Source organism: Pseudophryne corroboree, chromosome 3 (genome assembly GCF_028390025.1).
Source record: "Pseudophryne corroboree isolate aPseCor3 chromosome 3, aPseCor3.hap2, whole genome shotgun sequence".
Lineage (NCBI taxonomy): Eukaryota > Metazoa > Chordata > Amphibia > Anura > Myobatrachidae > Pseudophryne > Pseudophryne corroboree.
The window spans coordinates 53,913,757-53,928,661 of record NC_086446.1 but is presented as its reverse complement, the minus strand read 5'-3'; the positions used below and the strand labels follow the sequence as shown (position 1 = coordinate 53,928,661).

The 14,905-nt window shown below is 50.2% G+C and overlaps 1 protein-coding gene across 1 annotated transcript in view; it reads left to right on the top strand.

Annotated features, from left to right (window-relative positions):
• LOC135057153 (NACHT, LRR and PYD domains-containing protein 3-like) overlaps positions 1–14,905 on the top strand; it is a 318,674-nt gene that overhangs the window by 99,091 nt on the left and 204,678 nt on the right. Inside the window, exons 2-3 of the mRNA XM_063963052.1 lie at positions 4,120–4,176; positions 5,624–5,914. Of these exons, the coding sequence (XP_063819122.1) occupies positions 4,152–4,176; positions 5,624–5,914 (316 nt within the window). The 5' untranslated portion in view covers positions 4,120–4,151. The remainder of the gene's footprint in view (positions 1–4,119; positions 4,177–5,623; positions 5,915–14,905) is intronic.

Sequence of the window (14,905 nt, the reverse complement as noted above, 5' to 3'; positions counted from 1 at the left end):
TCCCTTTAATTCCGGACACATATTAATTACACAGGTTCTGTGGCTGATTAAAACCAGGTGAAATGGAGTCTTGAATTCAGCCAGCCACAGAACCTGTGGAATTAATAGGTGTTCGGAATTAAAGGGATGAGGTGGTAACCCTAGCTGTAGTGTGCATGTGCGACCCTTCACTATGGGATCGCATCCCAGAAGGATGCGATCGCAAAGTGATTGACAGGTGAAAGACATCCGGGGGTGGAAACGCCGGGTTGGGGGTAAGGAGAGCTGGAGACGCAGGCGCGTCACAGACATTTTCTAGGCCGGCCGATGACATCACCTGTTTTTCCTGTGATAGAAAACATGGCAGTGGGACTCCTGCTTACACAGACATGCTGCTTAGACAGGTGTCAACCTCTATTTGATGCGATCACAATTGAATTACCCTGTGCTGGGCAGGCCCCAGCATCAGGGACGTGCAGGCAGGGGAGGCAGGGCCTCCCCTGTAATTAATGATTCAAATAATACAAAGAAGATACTTGTGACATATATTCTGTGTCATAAGTATCTCCATTATATTAATCTAATAATTTGTACTATTAGGATGGGTATGGGAGGCACCGACAGTTGTGCCTCCCGTTATCAATGGGAAAGATGTGGGAGTGGGGGGCGGGGCCAAGCCATGTGCAATAAAAGCACATTGAAAATATAATGGAAAGCGGCACCTACTAAAGTGCCGCTTTGATACATGGACATGCTTTCAACCCATGATCTGTCACTGGATCAGCTGCCATCACTAACTGGGTGCAGGCAAATGCGGCGGAGATGTGGCGGAGATGTGGGAGGCGGGATGCAACGGAGATGCAGGTGGCGGGACGCAGCAGAGGTGCAAGCGGCAGTGGTGGCAGGCATGGATCCGAGATCCCTGCCTGCCATTCTGCAGAGTTTGGCAGCAGAGCGGTACCCATTTTAAAAATGGCACCTTAGCATAATTTTTTAAATTAAAGATGGCCGCTGCGAGTTAATCGCAGCTGGCTGCATCATAGCCCCACCCCTCAGGCTGACTTATATAAGTCAGCGCGAGGCAGCAGCTGTCAGTGCAATGGCAGAGGAGGAGAAGTGAAGAGCTCCTGAAGACATGAAGAACCAATGAAAGTCCTGGATGGGCGGCAGCCACGAAAAAGAGCTTAAAGGCCACTGCCCACCAGGTGAAGATGCCGGAAGCACTGGGATGGTGGCGGCCATGCAAAAGAGCTTAACGGCTGCCCATTCCCAGGTGAAGACGCTGGAGGAAGATGCCGGAAGCCCTGGGAAGGTGGCGGCCATGCAAAAGAGCTTAAAGGCTGCCCATTCCCAGGTGAAGATGCTGGAGGAAGATGCCGGAAGCCCTGGGAAGGTGGCGGCCATGTAAAAGAGCTTAAAGGCTGCCCATTCCCAAGTGAAGACGCTGGAGGAAGATACCGGAAGCCCTGGGAAGGTGGCGGCTGTGCGAAAGAGCTTAAAGGCCACCACCTCCCAGGTGAAGTCCCTGAACAATAATTTTTCTTTGAAAACTGTCTTGTATTTATTTTAATATTTTCTTTACAGGAGGACTACAGGTGCCAGTGGGCCCCTTAATGTCCGGGCATGCTGGAACTTGTGGTTCTCCAAGTGCTGGCATGCTGCGGCAGGATTGCTGGGACCTGTAGGCTGCCTGTAAAGAACAATATTATACCATGAACCCCGCACCCACCACCACCAGGGGTGCGATAGCCCAGTGCTGGTTGCTGCTCAGGAGGGGGGACCCCATTTAAATTTTTGGGGTCCCCATTTTCTGAGGAATGCCAACCCTAGGCTGACTGGTTTGGGGAGTGTCTAATGTTATGGCAGGGGGACCCCATGCTGAGTGTCTCCCCTGCTATGGCATTATCCCCCCTGGCTGCTGCAGCCTGGTGCTGGTTTTAGTGATACGCTTTTTCTTCCCCCCAGGGGTGGCGGAAGGGTTGGTTAGCAGCCAGTGCCTCCCCAGCCACTGACCTCATCGCACGTCACTGCCCAGCATGTGCGTAGAATGGTCCAGATGTTGCTGCAATAGCAAAATCTGCGACCATCACTGAAAAACCTCCTATATTTGCTAAATAGTCAGAGCAAGATGTCTAACATAAATGAATAATAATAGTAAACATTTCATGTATATGTGTGAACTGGTTTGGGCTAAGTTTAATTGTTTAATTAAAAAATACAACTACATTTATACATTTAAAATAGCAAAAATATCTTTACATATAAAAATATGTTTAAAAGAAACAGTCCTGAGATGTTGCTAACTGAACAGGTAATGTGGCGGTGCAAGGACCACTAGACTACTAGTTTTATAGGCTTCCCCATACAAAGACTGTGGGAAACCTTCACCAGACAGGACATGTTATCACTTCCCAGTGGTAAATTTTGTGTGTATTATTATTATTATTATTATTATTATTACTGGAAATAACTAAAACATTACTTTTTATGTTTATGGCAAAGAGAAACAATGCCTTTGAAAAATCAACCCTTTGTACCTTGAAATTGCACTCTGAAAATGTTCTTAATTTTCATACTTTATATGATTAAATATTTAGTGTAATACTTATACTACAGAGAGCATCACAGTGACTGCCATATAATTCAGAGAGCATTACAGCCATATAATATAGAAAGCACCATAGTGACCACCATATAATACAGAGAGCATCACAGTGACTGCCATATAATTCAGAGAGCATTACAGCCATATAATATAGAAAGCACCATAGTGACCACCATATAATACAGAGAGCATTACAGTGACAGCCATATAATACAGAGAATATCGCAGTGACTGTGATATAATACAGAGCATCAGTTACCACCATATATTACAGAGAGCATTGCAATGAGCAATATATAATATAGACAGCATCAGTAACCACCTCTATTATAGAGACCATTGCAGTGAGTGCCACATGATACAAAGAACTCAAATGACCACCACAAAATACACAGGACATCACAGTCACTCCCTCTGTATGACCCTGAAATGGGGTAAATCAGACTGCTGTGGATGGATGAGGGATCAGAGCTTTTCATGATCTGGGGTCAGTACTAAGGATCACATGGGAACACAGCTGATGACAGACCAGGGGGCAGTGCTTATTGCAGTCTGAGGGCAGAGTTTATCATAGTCCTCGGAATGAGCTTCAGGTGACACGGGGGGGACAGGTTTTGAATGATTGTGCATGGCTGCTGGTGGCTAGGATGGTATACAGATGGATCCACAGTTATCTTGGCAAGTTTGCTGCGCCTAGGCACAACAAGGTTTATTAACATAAACCCTTCATTTTTTGTTCTCAGCTGCAATACAATACAGAGAACAATACAACTGCCCAGTCTCAATTAATCCTACTAAAGGTCAAGATAAAGATGGACCCATCTGTAGGTGGAGTTTTGTACAGCCGGGACTGGAGTCAAATGGTGGAATGTTACTGGTAATGACAGGAGAAAGTGTTTTTTTTTTGTCAATACTCTCTGCAATGCAAGGGATCCTGTGGGCCTATTTTCAATGGAGGGCTTAGATCTGCAGCTCCATCCGCCCCATTTTTAATCCAGCTCTGCCCTGCATGCAGCTACATTTTCTTTTGTGTGCAACTCAGAACCTGCCCCTCTGCGAGTCATGGTGGCAGGAGAGGAGCTGCTTAAACATGATTAAATGCAGGTTGGACACTACTGTATTTCTTGTTTTCAGAGGTTTCTGCCAGTAGGAGACCCTGATGTTTGTAGGTTCTGTCTGGATGATATTGGAGCAGATGTATAAAAACTCTGGCTTGGCTGCGTAATAGGCCGCAGCACTCTTTCCAATCCTACTATTACTATGTGGTACCAATGTTCTCTAATAAGTGCTGGCATTGCTAGGCTTACACTGTGCTGCCAATGCCATAACATTTCTGGAGCTATCTGCTAATTATTGATACTTTGGATACATTTCCGAGTTCTTGAAATGGTTATATAAAGTGTTACTATTAATTCAGAAAAACATTTAGATAATGGCAGAGGTTGCCAAAACAACCTCTGCACCATGTCAGTGATTGATGAAAGACACCAGTAACCAGATTTATCCTGAATAACCTGCTTTTTATTTCCTACTAGGACAAGTACTGTAGAATCAGACTGTCTCCTGCATGATGGCTGAATCCTCATTAACAGGTGAGTAAAAGATCCATCATCATTATTAGTAAAAAGCAGTTCAGGTAATTCCATACCTCACAACTGTTTCTATTTCAGGGGGACAGTCCCACTGTTCGGACACTGTCCTGCTGTCCCACCTGAGGGTGGGGCAGGAAGGTTGGGAGCTATTGATCCTCACTGTCCTGCACAGCAAATTGGGTGATCTCTGAGAAGATGGGGATTGCTGGGCACAACCCCAAAATGACAAAAATGGGGATGTGATGCTAGACCACACGCCAGCCCAATGCTGTGAAACCATCTGCGAAGTAACCATCTATGGTTTCATCCACTGATGGTCATCCCCTTTATTATTCTATGGACTGCACGCCAATCAGAGCCTGGGAGTGGGGCTTTGTGGGTGTCAGGGGGTGGGGCTTTGCTTGCGTCCAGGCACCTTTGAAAAAAAATATATCTATATTCGATGTTTCTGTATCATTGATGGTGTGAAACAATCTGGTTCCGGTCAATGGCCATTCCTACCCGGTCAATGGCCATTCCTACCCACTGTTGTGCAGCTAATGTAATAAAGCTATAAGTCCCAGCATGCCTCCTGTTCCACTACAGCTGGAGGGCCATGGATTACATAAACGCTGTAAGTGATATTTTATATACTCTGACCAAACATTATTGTAACTGTTACTAATAAATGGTCATATAAAGCTTCCCTGTATATAATTACTTACACCAAATGGTTTTATCATGTTACTCATTCCCAATTACACTTATTTGGTTGGTTATTAAAGGGACTTCTCTTTAATTTTGTGGCTTGTATTTCTGTTTCTTTTTCAGTGCTTTTCAGCCCTGTCTTTATATTAGCAGATACAGATTTATATTTCCGCTAGGATCACGGCAGTCATGTAGTGGTCACTACACAGTTTGCTGTGCATTAAATTGTGAGGCACCACAAAATTAACATCACTTCTGATGATATTAATACAGGGCTGAAATACGCTGATTAAAGCCAAGAAGACATGGCAATGCAATTAGCAGGAGTTGTAGGAGGGAGTTTGCAAGCTTATAAATAAAATGAATCAGATGATGGTGCGGTAGGGCCTGATTCATGTTTGTAAGTGAAACAAAAAAAGCAAGCATTTGGCAAAAATATGTGCACTGCAGGCGGGGCAGATGTGACGTGCACAGAGAGTTAGATTTTAGTGGCTTGCATTTTTTCTGTGCAGGGTAAACACTGGCTGCTTTTGCATGTGACCCACTAATGTTAGACAATTTATTTTTACACTGATTTCAGTTTGAACACAACCAACCCAAACCTAATCTCCCTGCACATGTCACATCTGCCCCACATCCAGTGCAACATGGTTTTACCCAGTTACTTGCTTTACTATCAAACAGGAAACAGGCCCATAGTCTCAGTGGTGAAACGGTTCCTCTGTAAAACAGTTATAGGACCTTACTCTGTTCTCCCCAGGTGCTCAGTGTGAGAGGAACAGGACACCGGGAGACATTCTGTATGAGGCTCTGGAAGATCTGACACAATATGACTTCAAGAGATTTAAGAACAAGTTGTCTGATTTCTTTAATGGAGGGCGAGGCCCCATCCCACGTGGGCGCCTGGAAACTGCAGATTATGTTACCACAAAAAATGTTCTCACAGATGTTTATGGAAAGGAAGCAGCTCTGGATGTGACCATAGATGTCTTCAAGCTGATCAGTCTCATGGGTCCTGCAGAGGCTCTCCAGCACCAAGTGACACAACATGGTTAGTTCCAGTAAGGTGCACAGATAATGGGGAGTTCTCTCATGTGACTTACTTGTACTTTCATACATAGGAATATTATATCCCATGGATTAATCCATTTATCATGGTGAGCACATTCAGTTTATGTCTGTTAAGAAGAATGTGGAGGATGTTGGAAGACTGACAGTCTTGCTAGTTTTTAGACCGCACATGCAAGCCTCCCAGTGCCTCTATTCCTAATGTCAATTCACACTTATGACTGCAGGAGGACACGTCACACACAGGACAGTCACTGTGCACTTCCTCTTATACTGACTGCAGGAGGACACATCACACACAGGACAGTCACTGTGCACTTCCTCTTATACTGACTGCAGGAGGACACATCACACACAGGACAGACACTGTGCACTTCCTCTTATACTGACTGCAGGAGGACACATCACACACAGGACAGTCACTGTGCACTTCCTCTTATACTGACTGCAGGAAGACACATCACACACAGGACAGTCACTGTGCACTTCCTCTTATACTGACTGCAGGAGGACACATCACACACAGGACAGACACTGTGCACTTCCTCTTATACTGACTGCAGGAGGACACATCACACACAGGACAGACACTGTGCACTTCCTCTTATACTGACTGCAGGAGGACACATCACACACAGGACAGTCACTGTGCACTTCCTCTTATAATGACTGCAGGAGGACACATCACACACAGGACAGTCACTGTGTGCTTCCTCTTATACTGACTGCAGGAGGACACATCACACACAGGACAGTCACTGTGCACTTCCTCTTATACTGACTGCAGGAGGACACATCACACACAGGACAGTCACTGTGCACTTCCTCTTATAATGACTGCAGGAGGACACATCACACACAGGACAGTCACTGTGTGCTTCCTCTTATACTGACTGCAGGAGGACACATCACACACAGCACATTCACTGTGCACTTCCTCTTATACTGACTGCAGGAGGACACATCACACACAGGACAGTCACTGTGCACTTCCTCTTATAATGACTGCAGGAGGACACATCACACACAGGACAGTCACTGTGTGCTTCCTCTTATACTGACTGCAGGAGGACACATCACACACAGGACAGTCACTGTGCTCTTCCTCTTATACTGACTGCAGAAGGACACATCACACACAGGACAGTCACTGTGCACTTCCTCTTATACTGACTGCAGGAGGTCACATCACACACAAGACAGTCACTGTGCACTTCCACTTATACTGACTGCAGGAGGACACATCACACACAGGACAGTCACTATGCACTTCCTCTTATACTGACTGCAGGAGGACACATCACACACAGGACAGTCACTGTGCACTTCCTCTTATACTGACTGCAGGAGGTCACATCACACACAAGACAGTCACTGTGCACTTCCTCTTATACTGACTGCAGGAGGTCACATCACACATAGGACAGTCACTGTGCACTACCTCTTATACTGACTGCAGGAGGACACATCACACACAGGACAGTCACTGTGCACTTCCTCTTATACTGACTGCAGGAGGACACATCACACACAGGACAGTCACTGTGCACTTCCTCTTATACTGACTGCAGGAGGACACATCACACACAGGACAGTCACTGTGCACTTCCTCTTATACTGACTGCAGGAGGACACATCACACACAGGACAGTCACTGTGCACTTCCTCTTATACTGACTGCAGGAGGTCACATCACATACAGGACAGTCACTGAGCACTTCTACTTATACTAACTGCAGAGGACACATCACACACAGGACAGTCACTGTGCACTTCCTCTTATACTGACTGCAGGAGGACACATCACACACAGGACAGTCACTGTGCACTTCCTCTTATACTGACCGCAGGAGGACACATCACACACAGGACAGTCACTGTGCACTTCTTCTTATACTGACTGCAGGAGGACACATCACACACAGGACAGTCACTGTGTACTTCCTCTTATACTGACTGCAGGAGGACACATCACACACAGGACAGTCACTGTGCACTACCTCTTATACTGACTGCAGGAGGACACATCACACACAGGACAGTCACTGTGTACTTCCTCTTATACTGACCGCAGGAGGACACATCACACACAGGACAGTCACTGTGCACTACCTCTTATACTGACTGCAGGAGGACACATCACACACAGGACAGTCACTGTGCACTTCTTCTTATACTGACTGCAGGAGGATACATCACACACAGGACAGTCACTGTGCACTTCCTCTTATACTGACCGCAGGAGGACACATCACACACAGGACAGTCACTGTGCACTTCTTCTTATACTGACTGCAGGAGGACACATCACACGCAGGACAGTCACTGTGCACTTCCTCTTATACTGACTGCAGGAGGACACATCACACACAGGACAGTCACTGTGCACTTCCTCTTATACTGACTGCAGGAGGACACATCACACACAGGACAGTCACTGTGCACTTCCTCTTATACTGACTGCAGGAGGACACATCACACACAGGACAGCCACTGTGCACTTCCTCTTATACTGACTGCAGGAGGACACATCACACACAGGACAGTCACTGTGCACTTCCTCTTTTACTGATTACAGGAGGACACATCACACACAGGACAGTCACTGTGCACTTCCTCTTATACTGACTGCAGGAGGACACATCACACACAGGACAGTCACTATGCACTTCCTCTTATACTGACTGCAGGAGGACACATCACACACAGCACATTCACTGTGCGCTTCCTCTTATACTGACTGCAGGAGGACACATCACACACAGGACAGTCACTGTGCACTTCCTCTTATACTGACTGCAGGAGGACACATCACACACAGGACAGTCACTGTGCACTTCCTCTTATACTGACTGCAGGAGGTCACATCACACACAGGACACCCACTGTGTACTTCCTCATACTGGCTGCAGGAGGACACATCACACACAGGACAGTCACTGTGCACTTCCTCTTATACTGACTGCAGGAGGACACATCACACACAGGACAGTCACTGTGCACTTCCTCTTATACTGACTGCAGGAGGACATATCACACACAGGACAGTGACTGTGCACTTCCTCTTATACTGACTGCAGGAGGACACATCACACAGGACAGTCACTGTGCACTTCCTCTTATACTGACTGCAGGAGGACATATCACACACAGGACAGTCACTGTGCACTTCCTCTTATACTGACTGCAGGAGGACACATCACACACAGGACAGTCACTGTGCACTTCCTCTTATACTGACTGCAGGAGGACATATCACACACAGGACAGTGACTGTGCACTTCCTCTTATACTGACTGCAGGAGGACACATCACACAGGACAGTCACTGTGCACTTCCTCTTATACTGACTGCAGGAGGACACATTACACACAGGACAGTCACTGTGCACTTCCTCTTATACTGAGTGCAGGAGGACTCATCACACACAGGACAGTCACTGTGCACTTCCTCTTATACTGACTGCAGGAGGACACATCACACACAGGACAGTCACTGTGCACTTCCTCTTATACTGACTACAGGAGGACACATCACACACAGGACAGTCACGGTGCACTTCCTCTTATACTGACTGCAGGAGGACACATCACACACAAGACAGTCACTGTGCGCTTCCTCTTATACTGACTGCAGGAGGACACATCACACACAGGACAGTGACTGTGCACTTCCTCTTATACTGACTGCAGGAGGACACATCACACACAGGACAGGCACTGTGCACTTCCTCTTATACTGACTGCAGGAGGACACATCACACACAGGACAGTCACTGTGCACTTCCTCTTATACTGACTGCAGGAGGACATATCACACACAGGACAGTGACTGTGCACTTCCTCTTATACTGACTGCAGGAGGACACATCACACAGGACAGTCACTGTGCACGTCCTCTTATACTGACTGCAGGAGGACATATCACACACAGGACAGTCACTGTGCACTTCCTCTTATACTGACTGCAGGAGGACACATCACACACAGGACAGTCACTGTGCACTTCCTCTTATACTGACTGCAGGAGGACATATCACACACAGGACAGTGACTGTGCACTTCCTCTTATACTGACTGCAGGAGGACACATCACACAGGACAGTCACTGTGCACTTCCTCTTATACTGACTGCAGGAGGACACATTACACACAGGACAGTCACTGTGCACTTCCTCTTATACTGAGTGCAGGAGGACTCATCACACACAGGACAGTCACTGTGCACTTCCTCTTATACTGACTGCAGGAGGACACATCACACACAGGACAGTCACTGTGCACTTCCTCTTATACTGACTACAGGAGGACACATCACACACAGGACAGTCACGGTGCACTTCCTCTTATACTGACTGCAGGAGGACACATCACACACAAGACAGTCACTGTGCGCTTCCTCTTATACTGACTGCAGGAGGACACATCACACACAGGACAGTGACTGTGCACTTCCTCTTATACTGACTGCAGGAGGACACATCACACACAGGACAGGCACTGTGCACTTCCTCTTATACTGACTGCAGGAGGACACATCACACACAGGACAGTCACTGGGCACTTCCTCTTATACTGACTGCAGGAGGACACATCACACACAGGACAGGCACTGTGCACTTCCTCTTATACTGACTGCAGGAGGTAACATCACACACAGGACAGTCACTGTGCACTTCCTCTTATACTGACTGCAGGAGGACACATCACACACAGGACAGTCACTGTGCACTTCCTCTTATACTGACTGCAGGAGGACACATCACACACAAGACAGTCACTGTGCACTTCCTCTTATACTGACTGCAGGAGGACACATCACACACAGGACAGTCACTGTGCGCTTCCTCTTATACTGACTGCAGGAGGACACATCACACACAGGACAGTCACTGTGCACTTCCTCTTATACTGACTGCAGGAGGACACATCACACACAGGACAGTCACTGTGCACTTCCTCTTATACTGACTGCAGGAGGACACATCACACAGGACAGTCACTGTGCACTTCCTCTTATACTGACTGCAGGAGGACACATTACACACAGGACAGTCACTGTGCACTTCCTCTTATACTGAGTGCAGGAGGACTCATCACACACAGGACAGTCACTGTGCACTTCCTCTTATACTGACTGCAGGAGGACACATCACACACAGGACAGTCACTGTGCACTTCCTCTTATACTGACTACAGGAGGACACATCACACACAGGACAGTCACGGTGCACTTCCTCTTATACTGACTGCAGGAGGACACATCACACACAAGACAGTCACTGTGCACTTCCTCTTATACTGACTGCAGGAGGACACATCACACACAGGACAGTCACTGTGCACTTCCTCTTATACTGACTGCAGGAGGACACATCACACACAAGACAGTCACTGTGCACTTCCTCTTATACTGACTGCAGGAGGACACATCACACACAGGACAGTCACTGTGCGCTTCCTCTTATACTGACTGCAGGAGGACACATCACACACAATACAGTCACTGTGCACTTCCTCTTATACTGACTGCAGGAGGACACATCACACACAGGACAGTCACTGTGCACTTCCTCTTATACTGACTGCAGGAGGACACATCACACATAGGACAGTCACTGTGTACTTCCTCTTATACTGACTGCAGGAGGACACATCACACACAAGACAGTCACTGTGCACTTCCTCTTATACTGACTGCAGGAGGACACATCACACACAGGACAGACACTGTGTACTTCCTCTTATACTGACTGCAGGAGGACACATCACACACAGGACAGTCACTGTGCACTTCCTCTTATACTGACTGCAGGAGGACACACCACACTTGTGAGAGGTGCGAGTGCGGTGCGTGTGGTGCCTGCTGCCGTGCAGGTGTAGACTCTGTACTCACCAGGCGCCGCTCTCTCTCACCTTCAGGTACCGGAACCTCCAACGGACCTGGAAATCTTCAGTCGGATCCGGACACAGCGATTCCCTCTCGGAGCTGACCGACGACCGAGCTGAGGAGAGAATAATTTACCTTAAAGGGGTATCGACCCTTCTTCCACTGGAACAGGGGATACCCCAGGGGTGACCGAGACCTTCACCAGTTGGGTGAATGGTCATCACCGGCACAAAGCCTCAGCCACCCAGATTTCACACACTCGCGCTCTCGCACGTAGTGTGATGAAAAGGATTCTCACGTCCGTGAGCAATCCCGATTCCGGCGCTCGGGGACAGACAAGGGACAAACGCACACAGATGTTACTCACCGTCAGTTTCGCACTGCGAACGTCTTCTTCTCTTACAGGTCCCTGTAAGGAGGTAAACAAACAAGCAAACAGCCGTGCAGGGCCTAACTCTAACCTAGTGTCACACCCTATACTAACTACAACGGCAGAGCCCTCGAACTAGCTCTGTGGGTGTGGTGCAACAAAACTAAACACACTTAACGAGCTCACACTTTGCCCCGCACGGTAACATACGTCACGATACACAATGCAAGCGACGGTACGGTCCCTTTAGTTACCCGACTCAGAACACCCAGTAGTGGGGGCCGCACAGCTCACCCACCTACCGTACTCTCTCCTTAGGGGCTCAGGCCGAGCGGGCCTGCCTACCTAACACCTCAGGGTGGCCTGGGCCTAGTGCCCAGTGCCACCTTTATTCACCTTGGAGGGGGTCCTTACTCGCTGGGCCTAGCGCCTCCTGACTGCGCCCAGGCCGGAGGCCTGACTTCACCCACGGGCCTAGCGCCCGCCTAACTTATTGCCCGTTGGGTGACCTGGGCCTTGTGCCCAGGGTCACCTCAATGTATCCCTAATTGGCCAAAATACACTAGGGCCTAATGCCCTCTAATGCCCCACAGGCCTATTGCCTGATGTGCCCCTCAGGCCTAATGCCCGCCTAACCGCTGCCACAGGCCGGTGGCCTGACTATCCTTATGGGCCTAGTGCCCAACCTGTGCCCCCAGGCCTAGTGCCTGCCTATCTGGGCCGCAGGCCGGGAGGGAGGGTCCGCCTAAATGCCCCCCACGGGCCAGGAGGGCCCGCCTAAATGCCCCCACGGGCCAGGAGGGCCCGACTAAATGCCCCCACGGGACAGGAGGGCCCAACTATGTGCCCACGGGCCGGGAGGGCCCGACTACTTGCCCACAGGCCGGGAGGGCCTGACTGTGCCCACGGGCCTAATGCCCGAACACCCGGTGATATAGGGAGGGGCGGGTACAGGGGCACCTGAGAAGGGCCTACCTGACCCGCTGGGAGAGGCACCAGGGGGGAGCTTCGTCAGCCCTTTGCTTCCCACCCCTGGTGACCTCTCCGGTGCTCTCCTTCAATCTTCGGCCGCTGGCCCGTCCTGGCCAGCGGCGCCGCCATCGCCGCGCCGCGTCCAGCCGCCGCTGGACATCTTCCTGCCGCCGGACGTCTTCAGGCCTCTTCCGCGGCCACCCGAACTCCGACCGCGAAGACCTCTTCTGGCTCCTCCGCGCGGCGTCTCTCCTCTTCGCGCTCTTCTTCCGCGCGCTCCGTCCCTTCGGCTTCGGCTCCCGCCCGGCGTCTGACGTCAGACGCCGGGGGCGGGGCCTATGACGCGGCGAGCGCCGATTGGCTCGCCGCGCTTGCTCCGGATTGGCCGGCGCCCCGCGAGCCGTGATTGGCTCGCGGACGGCCCCCTATTCAAAAAGCCGCGGGCGGCGCTTCTCATTGGCGGCCCCAGCGGCGCCAAGTTTAAAGCGCCGCCGCGCCGCTACCCGCCGCCACGCACTGACAGGCGCAGGGGACAGACAAGCTGCCCCAGCGCCGCTCACAGCCAGCACCGCTGATGTGCCCACAGGGCACATCTTTACATCCCCCCCCCCCCTTTTTCCTTTGTATTCCCTACAAAGTTCTTCACGACGTCCATTGTCCGCGGGTCAGGGAATTCCGAGGTCCCTTCGGCGAGATTGTGTTCGAAGGCCCAGCCTGGACCGGCCGTGACCCCACACCCTTCCTCCTCCAGCTCCGGGTTCCTCTTACGTCCTGACCTCCATCGGCGGATCCTCTGGGGGAGTGGCATCTCCTCACGGTCGCTCGACGTTGGCCACCAAGGGGAATCTTCCTCTACGGGGACAACAGTCACCCACCCTTGACCTCCGATATCGTCTGTGGCTTCGTCCCTGTCTTCCGGGTGTGGTATCGACCACCACCCACCAGCGGAATCCTCCGGGGCATCCGTTTCCTCCCGGGCAACAGCCAACATATGTCGCATTTCCTCGTGGGGCATCTCCAAAGGTCCTGTGTCTTCCTCTGGAACGGGTCCTCCCACGGCATCACAGTCCTGTCCCCGTACGTACGTCCATTTCGGCACTCCCGGCAGGTACTGTTGCTCCAGGTCTATCTCCTCCTCTTCACGGAGGGCATTCAGCTGGGAGCATGACTCCACCCGATCCTGCCAGTCACTCTCGTCGGCGCTTCCGATGCCAGAGTCGTCCTCCATCTGTTCTGGGAGGGATTCGTCGGCGGACAGCTCACCGTAGTCCGAGTCCTCCTCCGATATCTGGACTGGGGTATTATTTTCCTCCTCAGCGTACTTCTTCGCTTCCGCTGGCACCTCTGCTTCCTCAGCGTACTCCTTCGCTTACGCTGGAATCGTTACTTCCTCAGCATACTCCTTTGCTTCCGCTGGCATCTCTTGGTACCCAGGACACTCCTGTTCCGCACGTCCTGGTCGTGGACGGTTCCATCGCGGGGAGCTTCCGGACGTCTCAGTCACTGGGTCTTCACGCTTTTCTTGGCAGCGTGGCCTCTTCACCTCCCAGTCGTCCACCTCCGCCTCATGCGGGAAAGGTTTCTGCCTTACTGGGGTCACTTTCTTGGGACAAAGTAGGTCCGCGGCATCTTCCCAGGGGCACTCACTGGCCGCATGTCCTGGTCGCCGACACTTCCAACAAGGGAGGGCCACTGCCACCTTCTCCAAGACGGGTTCCTGGTCCACCTCCTTCACTGGGGAAT